This window comes from Drosophila simulans, chromosome X (assembly GCF_016746395.2).
Source record: "Drosophila simulans strain w501 chromosome X, Prin_Dsim_3.1, whole genome shotgun sequence".
Lineage (NCBI taxonomy): Eukaryota > Metazoa > Arthropoda > Insecta > Diptera > Drosophilidae > Drosophila > Drosophila simulans.
In genome coordinates this window covers 330,132-352,502 of record NC_052525.2, presented here as the reverse complement: position 1 = coordinate 352,502, position 22,371 = coordinate 330,132, and the positions used below count along the sequence as shown (strand labels likewise).

General features: G+C 46.1%; 6 protein-coding genes across 8 annotated transcripts; 3 read left to right on the top strand and 3 right to left on the bottom strand.

Annotated features, from left to right (window-relative positions):
- Nucleotides 1–87: 87 nt before the first annotated feature.
- Nucleotides 88–3,034, bottom strand: LOC6724778 (ATP-binding cassette sub-family B member 10, mitochondrial). The gene is made up of 6 exons (XM_002105784.4): nt 2,421–3,034; nt 2,155–2,361; nt 1,749–1,951; nt 1,401–1,682; nt 597–1,340; nt 88–523 (listed from the first exon to the last, which is right to left on the bottom strand). The coding sequence occupies exons 1-6, from the start codon at nt 2,791–2,793 to the stop codon at nt 254–256; spliced, it is 2,079 nt and encodes a 692-aa protein (XP_002105820.2). The 5' UTR covers nt 2,794–3,034; the 3' UTR covers nt 88–253.
- Nucleotides 3,035–3,159: 125 nt separating this feature from the next.
- LOC6724776 lies at nt 3,160–9,856 on the top strand. Of its 2 annotated transcripts, XM_016173188.3 has the most exons (6): nt 3,161–3,310; nt 3,375–5,750; nt 5,813–6,456; nt 6,520–6,882; nt 6,938–7,498; nt 7,724–7,969. In XM_016173188.3, exons 1-6 carry the CDS (start codon nt 3,295–3,297, stop codon nt 7,883–7,885), a joined length of 4,122 nt encoding a protein of 1,373 aa, XP_016037533.1. In that variant the 5' UTR covers nt 3,161–3,294; the 3' UTR covers nt 7,886–7,969. The 2 variants fall into 2 exon arrangements, with proteins under 2 accessions (XP_039153036.1, XP_016037533.1); XM_039297102.2 differs by lacking the exons at nt 6,938–7,498; nt 7,724–7,969 and adding an exon at nt 9,307–9,856 and having other exon boundaries at nt 3,160–3,310; nt 6,520–6,603.
- On the bottom strand, nt 8,251–9,134 carry LOC6724773. Its single transcript, XM_016173246.3, has 3 exons — nt 8,980–9,134; nt 8,540–8,858; nt 8,251–8,455 (listed from the first exon to the last, which is right to left on the bottom strand). Exons 2-3 carry the CDS (start codon nt 8,842–8,844, stop codon nt 8,392–8,394), a joined length of 369 nt encoding a protein of 122 aa, XP_016037532.1. The 5' UTR covers nt 8,845–8,858; nt 8,980–9,134; the 3' UTR covers nt 8,251–8,391.
- On the bottom strand, nt 9,787–10,944 carry LOC6724771. The gene is made up of 3 exons (XM_002105778.3): nt 10,800–10,944; nt 10,055–10,379; nt 9,787–9,989 (listed from the first exon to the last, which is right to left on the bottom strand). The coding sequence occupies exons 1-3, from the start codon at nt 10,942–10,944 to the stop codon at nt 9,926–9,928; spliced, it is 534 nt and encodes a 177-aa protein (XP_002105814.1). The 3' UTR covers nt 9,787–9,925.
- A 623-nt stretch (nt 10,945–11,567) lies between these two features.
- On the top strand, nt 11,568–17,158 carry LOC27208217 (exportin-6). Of its 2 annotated transcripts, none has more exons than XM_016183828.2 (11): nt 11,568–11,782; nt 11,883–12,406; nt 12,882–13,037; nt 13,120–13,502; nt 13,718–13,914; nt 14,024–14,460; nt 14,519–15,068; nt 15,134–15,303; nt 15,372–15,581; nt 15,663–16,098; nt 16,308–17,158. In XM_016183828.2, the coding sequence occupies exons 1-11, from the start codon at nt 11,780–11,782 to the stop codon at nt 16,383–16,385; spliced, it is 3,144 nt and encodes a 1,047-aa protein (XP_016037531.1). In that variant the 5' UTR covers nt 11,568–11,779; the 3' UTR covers nt 16,386–17,158. The 2 variants fall into 2 exon arrangements, with proteins under 2 accessions (XP_016037531.1, XP_016037530.1); XM_016183827.2 differs by having other exon boundaries at nt 14,006–14,460.
- A 1,671-nt stretch (nt 17,159–18,829) lies between these two features.
- Nucleotides 18,830–21,074, top strand: LOC6739898 (cytochrome P450 4g1). Its single transcript, XM_002076751.4, has one exon. The coding sequence runs from the start codon at nt 18,943–18,945 to the stop codon at nt 20,611–20,613; it is 1,671 nt and encodes a 556-aa protein (XP_002076787.1). The 5' UTR covers nt 18,830–18,942; the 3' UTR covers nt 20,614–21,074.
- The last annotated feature ends 1,297 nt before the right edge of the window (nt 21,075–22,371 follow it).

The following is a 22,371-nucleotide window of genomic DNA, read 5'->3' as shown; positions in this document are numbered from 1 at the left end:
ATAAACCCACTTGTGTTTGTATTCACTGAAAGCAACAAAAGATACCATAGAAATGTTTTTTTTTTTTTTTTAAGAAAAGACAATGGCTTCCTTATGGTCAACGGTGTATATTTTACAAAGAGTTAAAAACATTTGATTTATGAACACATATCCCGGTAACAATAGCACTAGCTGGTCCACCACATCGCAGCGGTGTTCCCACTTCTAACTTAAAGTCGTACAGTCCACCTTATCTTAAATTCCGCACCATCTTTTAGTTTTTGCTGCCGAATGCTTGGCTGGCCACCAGTTCCCGGAAGACGCCCTCCTGGATGCCCATAAGCTCGTTGTAGCTGCCCTGCTCTACAATCTTTCCGTCGCTTAAGACGGCGATTTGATCCGCATTCCGAATTGTGCTGAGTCGATGGGCAATTGTCAGCACGGTGCGTCCCTGGATAAGATTGTCTAAGGCATTCTGCACCAGGTTTTCCGAAACGGCGTCCAACGCACTGGTGGCTTCATCTAAAATCAGGATAGCGGGGTTCTGTAGGGGTATGAATAAGTTTACACTTAGGAAATTGTAAATTGAGTAACTAAGAATTGAATATAGACTCCACCTTAATTAGAGCCCTGGCAATGGCCACTCTTTGCTTTTGCCCGCCACTGAGCATCATTCCCCGTTGGCCGACGAGCGTGTCTAGTCCATCCGGCAGTTGGTCGGTGAACTGGCTGACATTTGCATCTTCAACAACCTGCTGCAGTCGCTCCGGGCTCGGTGTTTCGCCAGGATTAGCGCCATACAGAATATTCTCTCGAATGGAGCACGAGAAGAGCACCGGCTCCTGACTGACAGCACCAATGTTATTTCGCAACCACTGTGGATTCACTGTTCGCAAATCAATGCCATCCAAATGAACCTTGCCCCCTTGGGGGTCATATAGTCGGAGCATTAGCAGAGCTATCGTCGTCTTTCCAGATCCTGAGCGACCCACTACCGCCGTTGTTGTTCCCGGAATTAAATTTAGCGAAAAGTCGGTGAGGACGGCCGATTCAGGTCTAGTTGGAAACGAAAAGAATACATTCTGGAATCCAACTTCGCCCACCGGTTTGTCCATCGGCACGACACCTTTGTCAATGGGTATCGAGCACTCCCTGTCCAGGATCTCCCAAATACGCTCCGAGGCCCCTATGCCTTTGTTCAGTTGGCTATAGAAGTTGGACAACCCATTCATTGAGATGGCCACATAACCGGCGTACAGCATGAAGGCTGTGAGGGCTCCAATCGTCAGCGAGTCTTGTAATACCAAGGTGCCTCCATAATACAGCACTGAAATAATGATGAAGTTGCCACAGAAGCCAGTCTGAAAGAAGGGATAACAGATGTTTATGATTTTCCTAAGTACCCTTCTTTTAGGTCTTACCAATCCAAAGAAAATTGCTCTGGCACGTGTCTCTTTGTAGCCAATCTGTAGAGCTTCATCCAGTTTGCCATCGAACGCTGCTACTTCCTGTTGTTCTCGGCAGAAGGTCTTAACCGTTTTAACATTACCAAATCGCTCCTCCGCAAACTTCATTATCTCGGCGTACTTGTCTAGTTCTACTTTGGTGATCCGCCTTACGTAACGTCCGTACACGATGGCCATGCCCGCCATCGCGGGAACCACCAAGGCACTCACGGCAGCCAACTGGGGGGAGGTGTAGATCTGCAATGGAAGAACTGGATAAAAGGAGGTTTTGGGCAGTGCAAAGCACTTTTTGTTATATCGTACCATCATGCCCGTGCCGACGCCGATCATGGCTACAGATCGCAGACCATCCGATACGTTCTGGCTCAACGAGGTGCCCACCATTAAGGTATCGTTGCTCAGCCGATTTATCAGTTCCCCAGAGCCCTTGGTATCGAACCAACCCACCTCCTGCATAAGCATAGATCTGTATAGCCTGGATCTAAGACTGCGCACTATGCGGAGAGCTGAAACGAGGAACAGGTAGACATAAGACCTATATGAATTGGATCTTTTAACTTGTGGTTTGAATAAAGCGAATATTTTGTCAAATTAAACGCATTCTACTTCACAATGTAAAACAGTTCCATATCCATATCCATATTTTATGAGGTCGATTGACTTTCCAGGGCTAGCATGTGTTAATATGTGTTTTATACATCCCACTCACCCGCATTCCCAAACAGATGGACGCGGGCAAAGTTTGCGAATCCGCCCAGCACGAAGATCCCGAAGAGCAGCATCGAGTACTCGCCCAATTTGCCCATGGCTGCGCTATCCATGCCCGATTTATTAAAGACCACATCAATGACTTTGCCCAGGAACAGAGGAACCGACATGGTGATAGCTGACGAGACTACCAGACAACCAATGCCCGCTGAGAAATACAGAACATAAGGATTTGGGAAATTTCAAAATGTGTTGTATGCTAGTAACCTGTCAGCACCCATTTCTCCGATTTAGTCAGGCTGAGCAGGCGACCGTACTGGGATCTGCCCATTTTTACGGGTGCGGGCACGATTCCGGCTCCAACTGAAGTTGGTGCGTCCGCCTTTGCATTCCTGGCTAACCACTTGCTGCTCTGTGCGAATCCACGTCGCATGCACCACCACGGCATGCGGAGCGTTGGGTGCAGGTAGCTATGGTGACGGTTCGGCGGTGGAAGGCTGTGTTGAAGCGACCGGGCGGTTCGTTGGTGGAGGCACCTGCCCAAATGGTGATTATATGATGTGGACAACCTTATTTGACTGCTTTTCCTGACCCGGAGAGTCGTGCAGAGGTGTGTGAGCCTCGTACAATTTAACAGCATTGTGATTCTTGTCTCATTCAGAAATGTAAAAAATAAACAGTAGATTTTTTAAAATGATTCGAATTATAAAAACAACACGAATCTACAACGCTGCTCTGCTTCTTCCTCGGTGGTGGACGATCAGCTGTTCGAGCAGAGTCTCTGACAAAAAAGCTAAAAATGTCCAGATATGCAGCAAAAAATCTAGCAACGCTCACCACTGGTCAAATCTGTCGGTATTTTATTTCAAAGCTACCGAAGTATTCTGGCTACCTATTGACCATATTAATATCCAATTGGGCCGAGAACTCAAAATAAAATGTGTTCCTGTAGCGGCAATAAAATAGCCAGATTTACCGTAGGTACAGCAGCCGTTTAACAACAGCGCCTACGCATATCGCAAATCGATATCGAAATCGCATCGGTGTATCGATACATTTTTTGTTTATTTCGCACGTGCCGCAGTGAAGTAAATTCGGATTTGAGATTGCATTTTCTTAGTACTTCACTGGACGAAGCAACATGGACACAGGCGAGGGTAAGTGCCTTATAATACCGTTCCGATGGACCAGGTCAGTGAGTTCCCGCACGTCTATTCGAAGCGCTGAAGTCCTGGCTGACGAAAACGAACAAGCCGTTCGCGGCACGTGTTGAGTTCGCTCTGAAGGTATGGCAGTCCGTGGAGTTCCCCTACCTCAATAAGTACGAGATCATCGCCGGCTGGCTGGCGAAATCATTGGGTGGGTGCAAGGATGTACCCTTCCAGCAACTCAAGGATTTCCTGAGCCTGAGGGCGCAGCCTGGCTGGGTTACTCAGACGACGAAATGCCAGCTGATCCACGCTCTGTACGAGATTGTCTCCCGGGAGGAGAACGCAAACGAGTCGGCACTGGAAGTCCTGCCCATGGTTCTCAGTTCTGAGCTGCTCCAGGATGCCCTGCGGTCCAGCAACAAGCTTCTATTCGAATGCTATGGCAGCCTGTTCAGATGCCATCAAAAGTGCGTCGAACTTCGCAAGGATAACAATGATCGGAATGAGAGCCAAGACCACTGGGATGCAGAGTTTGTAGTTCCTGTGATCAAGCAGCTGGCAGAGATGGTTCGCCGCTCTCAGGAGCCTGAAAAGCTGTTAGAAGAGTACAATTCTAAAACTGTTCGTCCTCTTGTAGAGCTGCATCTGACCTTAAAAACTCCATGCCTAGACGAACTGGCCGAGCTGGAAAAGCAAATCAAGGCGGAGTTTGGCATCACACGGATTAAGGACTTTCCGCTGCATGTCAGCTTGATCCTTTTGGAGGCTAGTGTCCTGAACAATCGCTTCCAAACAGCTAATATCAGCACCATTTTACCGTGTATATTTAACACAGAGGCATTATCGCAGTCATCGCTTCAACTGGCCGCCCATTTCCTAATGTCACTGCGTAAATACAATGTATCCCTGCAGTTTGAAATGGAAAATTTGTCGATCACCGCGTTTGCATATGTTTCTGATCAGCTGCTCCGCTTGGTGCGAGAGTACAAGAAGTCCAATTTAAAAGAGGTTTTAATACTTCTCTGCTCTGCGTTGCGGTATAATCCTCTTCTGCTGGAGCAGAGTGTTTACCAGATAACCGTTTGGATGCTCACGACACCCAAGGAGAATGCCCAGGTGGAGGAGCTGTATTCGGAGTACCTTATCCTACTGCTGGACATGTTTCGCCGCCTTAGTCGCGCAGAGCGGTTTGTCATCAATCTCCTCAAGGTCCTAGGAGCATGGTTGGGAAAGTACACTTTGGATGTTCCCCCTAACGAAGCTAAGAAGCGACGCACCCAAGACTCTAAAATGATTGAAGCTAAAGGCCATCAGTTGGAGGAGCGCTTTTTAGGAAAAATTTTTAATAGAATCCCTTTAGCCACAGCTCCTTCGGCCAATGACGCTTTCAAGCAGCTGTGCCAAACGTGGCCAAGTCACTCAGCCGGTGTGGCTTTCACTCGTTTGATTAGCAACCTGATGAGCAAATCCTCTCTGGTGATTTGGAAAACCCTGTTGCATTCCTTCGCGGAACTGCTTGAGGAGGATCAGCCGAAAGAAGTCCTGCCCGAAAACCTGGACTTTGCTCGCGAACTGCATGCCGCGCTGCTTTGCCAATATTTAAACGGCACTCGGCTGGCTGAGCAAGTGCAACTTTATCATCTGCAAGTGGAGCAACAACTACAGCACACTTGCCAGGTCCTGGAGCAGTTTGGACGGCTTTTACTACGCCAGGAGCACAACCGCCGGCTTATGAATGCCTTTCTGGAGTGCACTGAGCGAGCCAGCGGCTTAGAGCTTCTGTTGGCGTACTACTGGCCAGATGGTTTCCCCGCCAGCCAGCGGCCAGTGCAGCTAAGGGGTTTCCTGCCCACCGCCGAGTGGACATTGATCCAGCAAAGGGTGTACAACTTCGGCAAGAGCTGCTGCCGGCAGAGATTGCAGCGTTTGGAGCTGCAGCTTGTTGAGAGTGGTTGGTTGTTGAAGGACCAAAGGGTAGCCAATTGTTCGGATGCCCTGGCTGAGTTAGTCCCACCGCATCAACTCTTTCGCCTATCCAGACCCCAGAAGCTGCTCCGTTTGCATCAAAGGAAACATAATCAAAGCTTGGAAGCCCATCAAAATGATTCGGAGAGCATTGAGGTGCTTACATTGCAGTTGCTTAAAGAATATGGAGCAGAGGCCAAAGAAGCCAAGGCAAAGGGGTCACTATTGGTCAAACTGAATCTGGAAGGGCAGGTGGAGGAGAACTCGCTGACGCAATTCCTAAGGGATAACGCGTCGGTGGAAATTGACTTGCATTTGCCCCCGGCCCAGGTCCTGGTCGAGACTCTGCATGGCCTGCCATTGGCTCAGATGCCCCGTAACATTCGATCGCGCCTTTGGCTGGTGATCTTTGTTCTATACAGGGATCTCAGTCTTAGCCATCAGGAGGAGAATGCCAATCAGATTCTGGAGCTACTAATAGGTAAATAGTTAAATCGAAACTATACTTCAAACTAATTTGTTGGATAAACTACTTGCTTGCAGATCTTATGCATTTTGGCCATCCGCTTCCCATATGCAGCTACTTCCCGCAGCTTAGCGAACTGCTTCACCTTATCCCCACCAGCACGAAGACGGGTTGGAGCTTCTACGAAACACTTTTTGCCCGTTGCATTCGCCGGCAGGGTGCCGGTAGTGAAGCATTTCTTGCAAGTTGCACGGGCTTCTTTAAGGATCAACTGGCTGTGCTAAACAAATTGCCAGCGGAAGAGCGTCGTCTTTTGTTGCTGGCCATCGAAACACTTAGCAGTGTAACTGGAGCTCAGGGCAGACGATTGCAAAGCCAGCTACAGCCACTTATTGAGATCTATGGCGAAATGGTGACTCACAAGTTTCGCTCCAAGAACAAGGAGGCATCTGCTTACAAGGAGTTCGTGGATAGCACGCTATCAGGTTATGCAACTTACGTGAGCAATTGCATCAATAGCGTGGTCAGGCAGGAGCGGGAAGAACAGCAAAAGAAAAAGGAGTCGGAGAGTTCAGAGATAACGAAGGCCGAGCCAAAAAAGAAAAATAAGGATCCAGATACAGCGAAGGTTCAGGGGGAGGAGGACAATGGAAAGCGGAAGCACCTGCAACCCATAGATGAAAACTTCCGACGTATCTGTAAGATATACATTGGTCACTCGGTGGGTGCTTTTCGTGGTTAGAAGTATTAAACAAACCAAACAATAATATTGCTATATTTTTAGTTGAACTATCGCGATGCTAATGCGATACGCCTGCTGAATGTGGCGCTCACCCATCGTCAGCGTTTGCATTTGGATCCGGACGAGATAGAGTTCGTGTTAAGCAGCTATTGGAGGCAATTGAATACAGACATTGAGGTGGGCGACACTTTCTCCAGTTCAGCACTGGATTGTCTGGAGCCGGCCATTAAGCTGATCATTGGCTATAAGACTAACGAGGATTTCCTACTGCTCCTCCGCCGTCTTTCCTCACAAGTGGAGCAAATGGCACGCCCTGCGTCGCAAACGCAGCACACGGCGCTCCAGAATGTGCTAACCCTTTTGGCTCTCTTTGCCAAATGCTCCTTAAGCAGCGTGAAGGGAGCGGTGAGTCTTCCCCAGCACATTGTCTTTGTTCCCTAGTTAATAATGTTCTCTTTAGATGCTTAATGAGCATTTCGAGGTGATCAGTGTGAGTGTTGCACTGCGCCTACCGGAACCCAAAGACTTGGCATATTCTGGTCATGCCCTTCGACTCCTGGAGGCCCAGCGCAATCTGGCCGGAAATCGTACGGTCCCTCTCACAGGAGAGTCCCTGGATTGCCTTCTCGGCAGCATGTTGGATGTAGACATCAAGCACTTGATCAGACACGGCGGCAGTTGGCAGCACTTTGTGGATCTGTATAGTGCACTCACAGACAACCTGATTGTGCTGTTAAAACAACACAGTAACCTGATGTCAGACCGAGCAGCCCAGCTCAGTGCCCTGTGCCAGGATCTCATCCAGGCCATCGTTGGCTATCGGGCGGAAAGAAAGCAGACACAGGACATAAGTGAAACGGAGCTGGATGGTTTGGCGGACTTGGGTCTGAAACTGGCTACTGTGATGGCCACAGTGAGCGCCACGCAGGCACTGGCCGTGAAGAGAGTCGCGCCCTTCCTGCTTATCTTCACCATTCGCCAAATGGTGGCAACCGAAAGGCCCACGACGCTGTTCGAAAAGGTTGGTTTTACGTTAAGGGAACGACATTGGCCAATTCAAAGTCAAAATTCAAGATTCCCAGCATTCCGAAGAATAGATCAAAGATTTTTGTTTCGTGTTAAGAAGTATATAGTTTTATATTCTTTCAAGAGTAATACATTAATTTTTTTTTTATTCTACGAACACGTTCACGTAGTAGATATATTTTTATAGTAGGCCTTGACTAATAATACGATTTTCCCCCAGATCAAAGTCCACATAGTGCGCGTGTGCCATGAACTGATAGGGATTTGCGATCACCGTGCCGGACACTTCATCCTACGCTCCAGCAATGAGGCCGGGGCCAGGATGTACGAAGGATTGGTGAAGGATCACGAGAAGTACCACAAATTCAGGGGCAAGGTGTAGGTAGAGACAAGGAACGGGGAGTACACCTGTACATTTTTTTAAAATTCCAAATCTTAAAAAAAATATATAAAAATGATTGCCCTATGTGCATTGAGTTGTCCCAAATTTGACATTGTTGGCTATCGGGTGGAAAGAAAGCAAACACACGACATAAGTGAAACGGAGCTGGATGGTTTGGCGGACTTGGGTCTGAAACTGGCTAATGTGATGGCCACAGTGAGCGCCACGCAGGCACTGGCCGTGAAGAGAGTCGCGCCCTTCCTGCTTATCTTCACCATTCGCCAAATGGTGGCAACCGAAAGGCCCACGACGCTGTTCAAAATTCAAGGTTCCCAGCATTCCGAAGAATAGATCAAAGATTTTTGTTTCGTGTTAAGAAGTATATGGCTCTATATTATTTAAGGAGTAATACATTTGACTTTGAGTCGTCCCAAATTTGTAGACCGCTTCAGAACTTAATATTTAACAAGCACCGCGAGCTTATGAGTGCTTGATTGTGTGAAGCCCTAGCTGAAGAACATCTGGCAGTGCTCGCACAGCGGATCGTCCTCTTCTTCAACTCGATTGCCACTGGAAATAAGATGATGATTTTCGATTGATTTTCAAACAAAAGGGGTTCCCAAGGGGGATGCTTCTTTTTAAAACTTAACTCACAATAAAGTCACGCAGTTGCGGCAAATGAACCTAGAGCACTCGCCGCAGGAGTAGCCACACTCCTCGCAGAGATCCATCAGGCAGTTGACGCATATGTCGTGGATGAGCGTTGGGAGCTGGCAGCAACGCGATTTCAGGGGCGGATTGGACAAGTTGATGGAATGGTTGCGCAGACCGATGGAACCATCGCCAAGTAGATAGTACTGTTCGAATAGAGCGGCCTCCTCCTGGCCTAGTCCCAATTGATTCAGGGCATTCTGGCCCTGACCCTGCTGCCCATTGCCGGTTGCGCCATTGAAAAGCATTTTTGTAGTTTTCTCTGCAAAATAAATAGAAAATTGGAGTTCAGGAGCAAAGCCAGTTCGAGGTTAGTCACTTCAAGGACGCCCCCATCAGCTTCGATGGGACGTGCAAAAGAACAGCAACCAAAGAATATTTACTTAATTTGTTTGAGGTCAGCGAAAAGTGCAATCAGAACGCTTAAGATTTCCAAATTGCAATGGCAATAAAATAGCGAGACCGATTACGGGCAACAAGCTCAGGACCTTATACAAAAGGCCAAAAATCGATTAGTTTCCTATCGATAAGCACTGCCAATTGCGAGTTTATGAACACTATAGGAGTTTCTTGCCAATCTCTTCGTGGGGTTATCCCCATAAATTAGTGGCCGCTGCTTTGCTCCATTTTTTGTTCTCGTGTCTAACGGCTTAAACTGAACTGGACTGAACTCTGCGCGCCACGGATCTTTGCATTTGGATCCGGATGAGATAGAGTTCGTGTTAAGCAGCTATTGGAGGCAATTGAATACAGACATTGAGGTGGGCGACACTTTTTCCAGTTCAGCACTGGATAGGAGAGTCCATGGATTGCCTTCTCGGCAGCATGTTGGATGTAGACATCAAGCACTCGATCAGACACGGCGGCAGTTGGCAGCTGTTAAAACAACACAGTAACCTGATGTCAGACCGAGCAGCCCAGCTCAGTGTCCTGTGCCCTGTTGGCTATCGGGCGGAAAGAAAGCAGACACAGGACATAAGTGAAACGGAGCTGGATGGTTTGGTGGACTTGGGTTTGAAACTGGCTACTGTGATGGCCACAGTGAGCGCCACGCAGGCACTGGCCGTGAAGAGAGTCGCGCCCTTCCTGCTTATCTTCACCATTCGCCAAATGGTGGCAACTGAAAGGCCCACGACGCTGTTCAAAATTCAAGGTTCCCAGCATTCCGAAGAATAGATCAAAGATTTTTGTTTAGTGTTAAGAAGTATATGGCTCTATATTATTTAAGGAGTAATACATTTGACATTGAGTCGTCCCAAATTTGTACTGCTTCAGAACTTAATATTTAACACGCACCGCGAGCTTATGAGTGCTTGATTGTGTGAAGCCCTAGCTGAAGAACATCTGGCAGTGCTCGCACAGCGGATCGTCCTCTTTTTCAACTCGATTGCCACTGGAAATAAGATGATGATTTTCGATTGATTTTCAAACAAAAGGGGATGCTAGGACTTAACTTACAATAAAGTCACGCAGCTGCGGCAAATGAACCTAGAGCACTCGCCGCAGGAGTAGCCGCACTCCTCGCAGAGATCCATCACGCAGTTGACGCATATGTCGTGGATGAGCGTTTGGCGCTGGCAGCAGCGCGACTTATGGCACTCCATGCGCGGATTGGACAAGTCGGTGCGAAGGTTGCGCAGAACGATGGAACCATCGCCAAGTAGATAGTACTGTTCGCACAGGGCGCGCTCCTCCTGGCCTTGTCCCAATGGGTTCAGGGCATTCTGGCCCGTACCCTGGCTATTGCCGGCTGCGCCATCGAAAAGCATTTTGATTGTTTTCTCTGCGAAATAAATAGCAAATTGGAGTTCAGAAGCAAATCCAGTTCGGAGTTAGACACTTCAAGGACGCCGCTCTCCCATCAGCTTCGATGGGACGTGCAAAAGAACAGCAACAAATGAATATTTACTTGATTTGTTTGAGATCAGCGATACCGAACGCAGGCAACTAGCTGGCAAAATTCAAAAAAACATATTTCGCTTAGTTTCCTATCGATTCTCACGTCCAATTGGAATTTTCCTATTATAGCAATTTTTTTTCTCGCATCTAACTGTGCAAACTGTTGAAACTAAACTGAACTGGACATTGAGCAACAACAAGTCCAGCATAACTGCACTCTGAACGGTAAGTTCTCTCTCCACTCTCCTCCTCGAATACAGGAAGGCGAGCTGGTAAGTTGGTGCAAGTGGAGCAATTTACATACCATGGACCTCCTTCATCTTCCGAGGATCGCGGGAGTCACTCATTTTCTGGTTCACAAATACCTTCCGCTGCGTGAGATTGTTGTTGGCGTCGCCATCCGCTGATCGCGATCGTTTTGCCGCCTTTTTGCGGACCTGGTTCTCCATGATGAGATACTGGCAGATTGCTCGGCAGATCGGATAGGAACGTCCTGAAATACCAATTGAAAATACTTTACTTTCAGGTTTCCTAATTTTCAGGCTAACAGTTATTAAGAGTCCCGTTTCTATAACAATATTGCCTTATTAGAATAGTGCTACCATATTAAAAAATACCCACAAAAGACTGCGATCAATTTTATTATCGTCTATCGATCGAATTTAAGGTTAGGCGGAAAAATCAAAATATATAAAAGGCACCAGCATCCCTATTAAATGGCATCGGAATAGCATTATTTGCGAATGGGGTTTGCCCTTTGTAATATTTGATGTGATTTCGAATAAATTCTAGAGAGATTATTAATTTAAAAGTGAGGCATTTTAGATTTATTAGATTGCTTTTAAAGTTTCATTGTATAAATTGTTAAATTTTATTACACATGTATAATATTCAATTTGCCTAATAATGGATTTGAATTGGACCCGCTCGCTCGTAATTTTAGCTAAAATATTTATATGGCTAACATTGTTTTAAAAACATTTTTTTTTAAATAAGGAAGGCTGAATTTTTTTATGTGAAAATACCTATAGCCAGCACTACTATCTATATAAATAACTATCGATATTTATAGACTATCGGCCAGGGTTGCCAGCCGAGCGGAATTTGTTCAGTTTCCCGAAGTAGATTTTGGCCACCTTTTGTGTAAAGACACAAAGAAAACCATGCAATTAATGGACGCCGACTGCTGATGCGATCGGAATTAGAACCGCGAGCAAGCGGAGCTCACAGTGACCCCTACATCCAGATCACAGATACTCGGAAGGATCGCACAGGACACGGAAAATGGTGAGGCGGGGGCTCCGGGCCAAACCCACTACTTTGCGAGTGATTCAGAGTGATTCCACCTAACCGGGAATTGGTTTCCACCCACCCACTGTCTGTGCAGCACGCCGCATCTTTGACGACGGTGGAGGGTCTGCTGCAGGAGTTTTATCAGCCCAGCACCTCCAATGCCCGGAAACGAGAAATCGAGACAAACCTCTTGGCCTTCAAGTCGCAGCCAGAGGCGTGGCAACTTTGCCTCCGTGTGGCCACCGCTTCCGACATCACGGAGAATCAGTTCCTCTGGTTCTTCAGCACCTCAACCTTGGAGCACACAATCACGCGGAGATGGACGCAGTTGACGTCCACGGACAAGACTTTGCTGCGGGAGACCCTTTGGAACTCGTATGCCCAACTGGGAGCCACTCCAAATGTGGCCAAACGGCACAGGGACACACTGGCCCAGTTGATAGCCCTGCTCGGAAAGAGGGAGTTCCCTGAACAGGACCCCAATTACATGCAACACTGCATGGAACTGACAAAAACACGGTTTCAGCTTGGCATCAACCTGCTTAAGATCACCTCCGAGGAGGTGGTAAGCAACCGGGGCGACCTGACCACCGAATGGAAGCAGTACTTCTACTCCTGGTGGGTAAATAGAGCGAAGAGAGTGAAATCGTATGTTTTTTAAAAAAGGTTTTGTAGCCCCATACTTATAATGTCCGTTTAAGACTGTTCTTGGATTTTTAACAGAGTAACGCGTATCAGATGGTCGATGTTCTCGACCATAGCGTATTTGTATTATTATATCATTTGTTTAAATACACCCTCTATGTTATACTCCATACGATTGCGTTGCACATCATAGAATAACACAATCCGTGCCCTTGTCAGTCCGTTCTTGTTTCTGGTATATAAATAAGTGTTAAAATGAAGTGAGATATATATGTATATGGCCTAACAACTAAAGTCTGCTGACCTTTTAAATGTGAATTAATTGAAACGTTAACCTAGTTATCATATTATATTGCTTTGTTGAGAGAAAGCACTATAATTACTAGTCAGTTGCCACAGCACTTTTCCTAACCCATTTTGTGCTCCCTTTTGCCCTGTGTTTCTGTAGCATCTCCATGTGTGTACCCGATGTTCTGGACCTGGTAACCAAGTATCTGCTAATCGCTGTATGCCACATCAATGGCAAAGACATCCAAACAACCATACCAAACACCCTCATGGACTTTAGTCTAACCTCAGCGCTGCCAAATGACAATCAATTAAGGTGGGTCATCTTAAGATTCAAAAGAGCATATGTTCATTACAACATTTTGTTATAACATCTCTTTGGGCTGTCTACTCCGCAGTTCCTCAATTTTGGACCTGCTTGGATGTGTGCAGCACCTGGTCTCCTGGATACGCACTGAACTGATCTCGGAGTACTTCCTTATGAGTATACTTGACCTCTCCCAGTGGCGACAAGCCCACGAGCCCATCTCCTTGGCGGCTCTCTCTGTGTTGAATGAGCTCCTCTACCTCCAGAAGCCACTGCCCTTCCCAGGACCCTTGATGGGCGGCGTTACCAGCCTCCTGGAGCAGCACAATAACAATCGGCGGCAGAGCGAGATGTACAGCGACAAGTTTCGGGAGCTGCTGCGCCTCTACACTACCAAGTATGCCGGCAAACTGATGCAGGAGCCAGACCTGCTTGAGACCTTTCTCAATCTTCTATACAGCTGCACCACTGAATGTGAGTCGCATGGTAAAAATATTGCCTTTTGAGATGTAAATGCTAACTTATTTTTTATTTTGAGATGCTCTTTTTGCTGTGTAGCCATAAATATAAAATAGCCATAAAAATAAAATGGGTTACGTGCAAATGTTAACTATTTCATCATCGAGATTTCGAAATGTCGTTGACTAAGATATATAACAGAAGGTATTAATTTTGTATTTTCCAAACAGTACACGGCGCCTTGGACTTCACCGAAAAGCTTGAGATCTGGACACCCATCATCAAAGGCATTGCCCAGCAGCCCGCCAAAATCACGCGGTATAACAATGTCCTCACCCAGCTGGTAGATGAGATCATGAGGCGCACTCAGTTTGAGGCCAACAAACCCGAGCTAGAAGTGCTGGACAACGAGCTCATGGAGGACGATGTAAGTAGCTCTGATTTAAAGTGTTTTTTGGTGACAAATTTCAAAAACAAAGAAATAGACCTTGCATTAGAACGATCTTCATTTTATCTAGACACTCATCCAATTTCAGACCACCGCCACAGAGTGGCAGCAGTTTCTCGACCAATGCTTCGAGTCCCTGGCCCTATTGGCCAACACCAGAGGTGCACACATTGTTTTCGCACAGGTCTATAACCACTGGTCACGGCCTCAGATGTATTTACTGTCCTTGGAGCACGCATTGGACCACGGAAGCGCTCGAAGCTACGAGGCGGCACGTAAACTGAAGGGCGCCAATGTGGGCGAGATTTTGCGCGACTTTGCCACCGTCTGCCAGGCGGTCGTGCGTTTGGCCCCATTGATGGACTCATCAGCAGCAGCACCCGGGGTTGCTGACGAGATGGAGTGCCAGCTGCAGATGCTGTCCGACAGTTTGCTGCAGACTCTACAGCTCCTCGCAAGCAATCGTTTGTATAGCGGCGGCAGCGAAATGGACAAAGCTACTTTCCAGACGGATTTGGATAACCTGTAAGTGGGGCATTCCTTTGCATGATGTATGTGATACTACGCTTTCTTGATTCTTCAGATACGCTCAAGTTCTACTGGCCATGAGGAGCATCTTTCCGCTAACGAAAGCCATGAGCGGCGAGGAGCTGCTGCACCGCCTGTTTGCTATTCTGGGCAGCATTTTCGCTTGCAATGGATCCTTAACGGCTGCCTCCCCTATAGTGCAGCAGGCGGCAAGCGAGCTGCTACTTTTCATATCGACTGTGATACGGCCCAAGTGCCTGCTGGATATACCACAAATCCAAAGCCTGCTGCAGGCAGGCTGTCGCCTGGGCGCCCAATTGCCGCGCCAGGTGTGCATCAATGTACACATCAGTCTGGTCAGCTACATGGTGCTGCCGTGGAAAAGCGTTCCGGAGCAGCAGCAGGAGTATCCGAGGCGTCTCTGGATGCTGCGTGAATATGTCCAGGGGCTGGCACAGAACTTTCTGGATCTGGACTTAGCCCAGGCCAATGAGAGCAAGGTGGCGGCCACCACGCTCAGCTTGCTGGGTACTTTCACTGCTCTCATTGAGTATTTTAAGGCTACAGGAGGCAATGCCAAGGATATGCTGGCAAGCACTTTCAAGGTGCCTTATTTTTTAAGTAAATTTAAACATCCGATCCTAATCTATTAACGTTTTCTGTTTTGCAGCCTATTTTGACAAAGGCCCTAATGATTTTTAACAACTTTGGACAGAGCAGCATCGCCATGGCCATCACGGTGGCCGAGTTTAGCCTGAGCATGCTCCGAACATTGCCCACCCATTTGGGGGCCCAGTTCATTAAGGAAATGATCACCTTGTTCATAAGTGTCAGCAGTAGGTGGGTCTCCCATCTCTTTCTTTACGGTGTGAGTGCTTGCTAATGATGCCGTCTCTTTCTGTCTCCAGGGAGCAACTGACTCTGAGCCGACTGGCTGTGATGGAAAAAATACTGCAGATGTTCAAGTTGATCGTGGAGCAGCCAGGGAGCGCCTCCTTGGGGCTGCTTCCCTCCATTTTGGATTTTAGCACTCAGCAGATTCTGCCCTTGTTGCAGCAGCAAAATGCGGCAACCGATAACAGCGAGATCACCAGTCTGTTGTACGCTTTGTTTGATAGGTGAGAGGATGCTGCATAAATTGAAATAGATTGTACTTGTGCCTTGTGTCGTCATGAATTTACGCCCTTTCTCTATTTTAGTGTGCTCACCTGCAAGTGGCAGTTCTTCTACAAAAATCAGCTCTCCAATGGTCACAGCGGTGGTGGCTCCGGCAACTTCAACTGCAGCGACAACCTGCATCCAGCCCACTTCATGGCCATCCTGAATGCGTATGGCCAGATGCTGGTCAGCGGGACTGATCCGAGTAATGTGCGCAGCGTTCTCTTCTCAATGCAAAATGTGAATGAGAGGAGTCGGTTGTATCAACGCGCCTTGTTCAAGGAGCAACTGCTGGCTTCCTTTCAGCGGGCCTTGCTCAATCTGCTGTTGAGTGGAGAGGGCTCCCTCCACTTCGACATGATTGCGCAGGCGTTGTATGCTATGGGCCAAGTGGACCGACGCCAGTTGCTCGAGAGCTTCGTTCACGCCTCTTTGCCAGTAGCTCAGACGTCGCTGGAGGAGATCTGCCAGACAAATGTGAGTCAAACACTGAATATAAAGGGATCGACACCACTTGCAAGGCAAATAAAGAAACTATCTTCCGTTTTTGATTTAAACTTTCTGCAACAAACTCACTGTCCATGTCGACTTGTTTCAATTGTTTCAACATAACACAAAATTGCAAGTGGTGATGATTCTTTAATGACTGACTTTGCGCTTAATGGGTACCACTTTTTATTGTCCAGGACATTCCAACGTTTACGCAGAAACTCACGCAGCTCATGCAGGACGCCCACTGCGTGCACCTCAATGAGACGGCGTAGGCCTCCCTTTCCTCACGCGCGGGTCTTCAACAGCTCCCCATTCTCGTTCCGTAGACCACGGCCGCATACGATTAGGTTCTTGCATGTATATAAAATACTGTATTGTTTTATTTTTGAAACTTTTAAATTTAATTTGCTGTCGCATTTTGCAAGCCATATTTCCCGATACTGTCCGTCATCTACTTCAGGTCCTTTGTCTTGTGAGCCGTATCCCCAAAGCCCTATGTTTAACACCATCCCACCAGATTGCGTTTGGTTCTTCCTTGTGCGATGTTGTGTTTCTGTTTAGAAAGCTCAGCATTCGTCCCGATTGAAAAAAGACATTAAATGTTAACTTAAAACAAGCTTCGTACATAGGTTTAAGTGGATTATTATCTTTAGTTTTATGTCTACCACGTAACGAACATACGATTACTCTGCTTTCTGTGCTGTCACCGCAACTCGATAAAAGTCATACTACATATACATACCTACATATATCTTAGTAGCATATACATATATATCCATAAATTAATTAGCATATCTCAACATGTAAATCAGTTACGTTGTAAGCAAGTAAAAAGTATCAAGTAAGAAAATAACTGGAAGGGGCGAAAAACCCAGGCACGAATTCATGAATGTAATTTATTTTGGGAAAACCTAACACCCCCACCAACCCACAAGTAAATTCAAGGCGTTTTAAGTCCGTTGTAATGATTTGAACTATGTATGTATGTGTATAATTACTTAAGTCCTGCAATCAAAAGTCCAATAAAACTATTTTTACCATTTTATTCGCCAGTTGTTTGCAATCACATATTTGATTACGCGGCTTTATGGATGAAAATGCAATTTTTGCTCTCTCCCCATAATATAGGCACACATGTACAGAAAAGAGATCGAATTACGAAACAGTATCACTCTCTTTTGTTTCCTTTCCTTTTCCACTACATAAACTATCGACTGTTCGAGCTTTTAGTCCCGTTACTTTGGTCTAAAGTTGCCTGAAATGAAACTTTATTTTGACTGTACTCTGTGATTTCAGTGATTTCGGTTAATTTGGTGAGTGCAGTTGGATGGATATTGGAGGCGGAGATTTGTTTGGAATACGATTAGTGATTAGACGGCAAAATTAGTTCAAATCATTGTTAATGAGTTTTCATAGTGTTTCGGTGTCGCTTACGGTTGTTGTTACCTTGGTTTCAGTAAATGCTAAAATATCTGACGCAAATTTTCGGTGTAGCTTGCGGTTACTGTTATATATAATGTACATACATACATATGTATGTAAATGGCGGTAGTGTCATTGTAAGAAACCTTATTAAATCAAGCAAGAGAGACAATTTTATAAATATATAAGAATCACAGGTAAGTTAGATGCAAAATATTTTAAATAAATTGCTTATCATTTGAACATCCATAACCTTAACTCATTATATGAGTTCCTATAAACATGGGCCTATGAGTATGTATGTATGTATGTATGTATGAATGTATGGGAAAGTACATATATAAAAGGTTCGATCCCAATTTTATTTACTATGCCTTGCACACGCGCTCAAATAATCAAAGTGCTATAAAAACATATAGTAATAAGGATCACGTATAAAAACAATCGCATAACGATGGAGGAGCTGGAGGATGTTGCAGACGAGGTCCACAAAAGAGACAGCTTCCTTTTCTTTGTCTCTGGCTTACATACTCTCTTGTTTACTCACTCGATATTTCCTTTTGCATACTTTTGCTCAGGTGTCGAGGACAAAAGCGCCGAAACCAAATTTAATAAAAAGCGAAAGCAAGACAAAGGAATAGCATTAAAATGTCAGGAAGCGAGCCAAGAATCACCCACTTCCGCTCACCAGCAGGTAAATGCCGTCAAATACAGGTAGCCAAACAGCCAATGGCTGGTTTGCATATTCCAGATCCTGGCATCCAGCTTCCTGGCTTCCGCAGGAAGTAGGGTTGCTTGAAAAGACAGTAGACACATTCACTTTTCATTCAAATGTTTCGGAAATTTCGCAAAAATAGCTATTTTTAGAACTACGGAAAGTTAATAAAAAGTTCGTTAAAAGGATTTTACGCTGTTTAGATCTTTAAACGAAACGACGTCCAATGGAGGAACGAACCTAGTTTTATAAATGTTTTATTTTTAAGTGTAAATAAGTTCCTAATACTAGGATTCATTGTTCTTAAAATGGAACAACGAAAGGGTTTTAATTAATATACTATACCAAACGTGAAATCAAAGACATAACCACGGACTTCGAAATGCAGTCATGACTGCTTATACGGATCTACAATGACGCAGTGCAGCCATTGGTTCCAAAGGTAACACCGCAAGCGAGTACGTGACTTTGATTTGCTTTGCTAATTAGTGGGACTGGAAATCGAAGTGGCATATGCTTGACTTTAACCAATGGCCCCCAGAACTCTTGGAACTATATAAAATGTTGCATGTGGTCAATGGCGATTCACAGTTGAGCGCTGGCGGCTGATATAGCAACAGTGCCATCTTCAGAAAACAAAAAGGATTTGCACCAGAGGACCAGGGATCAGGAGCAAAAAAGCAACAGCAACCATGGCAGTGGAAGTAGTGCAGGAGACGCTGCAACAAGCGGCGGCCAGTTCGTCGACGACGGTCCTGGGATTCAGTCCTATGTTAACTACCTTAGTAGGAACCCTGGTGGCCATGGCATTGTACGAGTATTGGCGCAGGAATAGCCGGGAATACCGCATGGTTGCCAATATACCATCCCCCCCGGAGTTGCCTATTTTGGGACAGGCTCATGTGGCCGCAGGCTTGAGCAATGCCGAGATCCTGGCCGTTGGCTTAGGTTACCTCAACAAGTACGGAGAGACCATGAAGGCTTGGCTGGGCAACGTCCTGTTGGTGTTCCTAACCAATCCCAGTGACATCGAGTTGATTCTGAGTGGGCACCAGCATTTGACCAAGGCGGAGGAGTATCGCTATTTCAAGCCCTGGTTCGGTGATGGTCTACTGATCAGCAATGGACATCATTGGCGTCATCATCGTAAGATGATTGCCCCCACCTTCCACCAGAGCATCTTGAAGAGCTTCGTGCCCACATTTGTGGATCACTCAAAGGCGGTAGTTGCCAGGATGGGCTTAGAAGCGGGCAAATCCTTTGATGTTCATGACTATATGTCGCAGACCACCGTTGACATCCTGTTGTCTACCGCCATGGGTGTGAAGAAGCTACCGGAGGGTAACAAGAGTTTCGAATACGCCCAAGCCGTCGTCGACATGTGCGATATCATACATAAGAGGCAGGTGAAACTACTGTACCGACTGGATTCCATCTACAAGTTTACTAAGCTTCGCGAGAAGGGCGATCGTATGATGAACATCATCTTGGGTATGACCAGCAAGGTGGTCAAGGATCGTAAGGAGAACTTCCAAGAGGAGTCACGTGCGATTGTTGAGGAGATCTCTACACCTGTTGCCAGCACTCCCGCTTCCAAGAAGGAGGGTCTTCGCGATGATCTGGATGATATCGATGAAAATGATGTGGGTGCCAAGAGGCGATTGGCTCTTCTAGATGCCATGGTGGAAATGGCTAAGAACCCCGATATCGAGTGGAACGAGAAGGACATCATGGATGAGGTGAATACAATTATGTTTGAGGGCCACGATACCACCTCGGCGGGATCTAGTTTCGCCCTCTGCATGATGGGCATTCACAAGGACATCCAGGCTAAAGTCTTCGCCGAACAGAAGGCCATCTTCGGGGATAATATGCTGAGGGATTGCACATTTGCCGATACCATGGAGATGAAATACTTGGAGCGCGTTATTTTGGAGACTTTGCGGTTGTACCCACCAGTACCGCTTATCGCCAGGCGTCTGGACTACGACCTGAAGTTGGCCAGTGGTCCGTACACGGTTCCCAAGGGCACTACGGTCATCGTGCTGCAGTACTGCGTGCACAGACGTCCAGACATCTACCCCAATCCCACCAAATTCGATCCGGACAACTTCCTACCCGAGAGGATGGCCAACAGGCACTACTACTCCTTCATTCCCTTCAGCGCTGGACCCAGAAGCTGTGTGGGCCGCAAGTACGCCATGCTGAAGCTAAAGGTCCTGCTATCCACCATCGTGAGGAACTATATTGTCCACTCCACCGACACGGAGGCAGATTTCAAGCTGCAGGCTGACATCATCCTTAAGCTTGAGAATGGATTTAATGTCTCGTTGGAGAAGCGTCAGTACGCCACGGTGGCCTAGAATCCAGAAATCTAGGACCCCGACTACACACACGCAACACGGAACCCCGAATCCAGCCCTGTATATAGATGATGAATACCGATGAATAACCCAAACCGAAAAATAACCCAACGCACACGCCAGCCAGAGAGTCAATTAATTTTTCTTTCGTTTTTTAACTCGTTACTTTTATATTTTATGAATATCTTTTTGTTTGTTGGTCTTTAGCGAGTGGTGCCCCTATATAATGTATACGTATATACTATATATCCTTTTAACCAACTATTCAACGCAACTGTTTGTGCTCTTCACCTTTTTAGTACTCCTATTTTTATCACTATCTATACTTTTTTTTCGTAGCCATGTAGTGTGATTTTTTTTCTTTATTCTAGTATTTATTAAGTCAAATGGTTTAAACGAAACCCAAAAAATATGAAAAATACACGTATGCGAGGCACGTAGCCGATAGAGCTGCAAAACAATTGTGATTGCACATCTTGTAATGTTCTCCTTCTGGGCGGTGGTAGTTTCTACGGACTTGGCTAGCTTGCCAAACTATAAGAAATTTGAATGCCGATGGACAGACCAAGCGAACAGGTCGACTTGGCTTGTGATTCTGCGGTTTTCCAATCAACAAGTTAATGCGCTAATGCGAGGCAATCGACGGCTTGCAAACTGCTGGCAATGTCAAAATATTGATTCAGACCGGTGTCCTTGGCGAGGTATTTTCTGCTTTACTTTGTTTCGCTCGTATTTTGGGTACCCGTTCGTATTTGTTAGCATTATACTGATCTTAAGTCGACACCTCATTTGTAACGCGATTAATCGGATGCAGATTGCGATGCTGACAAATGCGAATGCTATTGTGTCGGAATCGGTAGCAGTTTATCGCGGGTTTCGCGGTCAATGAGAAGGAGGTGCATCGGAAATTCGTTAGCCTTCTCTTCTTGTGATTAGCTGAATTCCGCCGTTAGAAGCCGGCTTTCTCTTTTTTAGGCAATCGATTGCCGAATATCAATTTACAAAAAGGAACGAACCGAAACGGAAATCCTTTCGGTTTCTTCCGTATTTCCTGCCTTGCTGCATTTGAATTATGAACCCTTCTTTAGCATCTTCGGCAGACATAAAAAGAGGCATGAAGCAGGTCCCGAAAACCAAAATTCTGTTTGGTCATTGTCCTTTTTGCGCTAGGCAAATAGCGGCAGTACCTGGGGGTCTGCAATCCAATCCAATGTCTTTGGGCATCCGGAAGTTTGTGCACATTCGTTTTATTTTTTATGGCGGAATTCCTCAAACACGCTAACTGGATATCAGATTGTGGGCTATGTCCTTCATGCGTGACACTCCAGGATTTACTTTGATGACCGCCGGCTTTAAACTCGCACGTGTACTTTAAAGTTTTGATATTTTACCTTTTGAGACTGACACAGCTTGATTTTGCCTTGCCATTTCTTGCGATTTTCAGTGTATTACATTGCTTGTTGATAGTTTCAACGGTATATATATTGTGAGTATATTATAAAAAGGATTTTTTATAGTCTATTTGGAAATTCCGTAATGATTGCAATGACCACAATCAACCGAAGTTAAGTACTGATAGCCATTTTCTAAAGGGATATGCTTGGGATGGAATGTGTGGCCTTGTATTGCTGCTATAGTCAAGAGAAGAAAAGGCCAAACAAAGAGCTGGGGAAACTATTAAACGATGAGCTGCATACCAGGACATCTCAATCAATGCAAAACTGACAAAATAACGCTCCCTGCAGTGAGCGGGAGTAA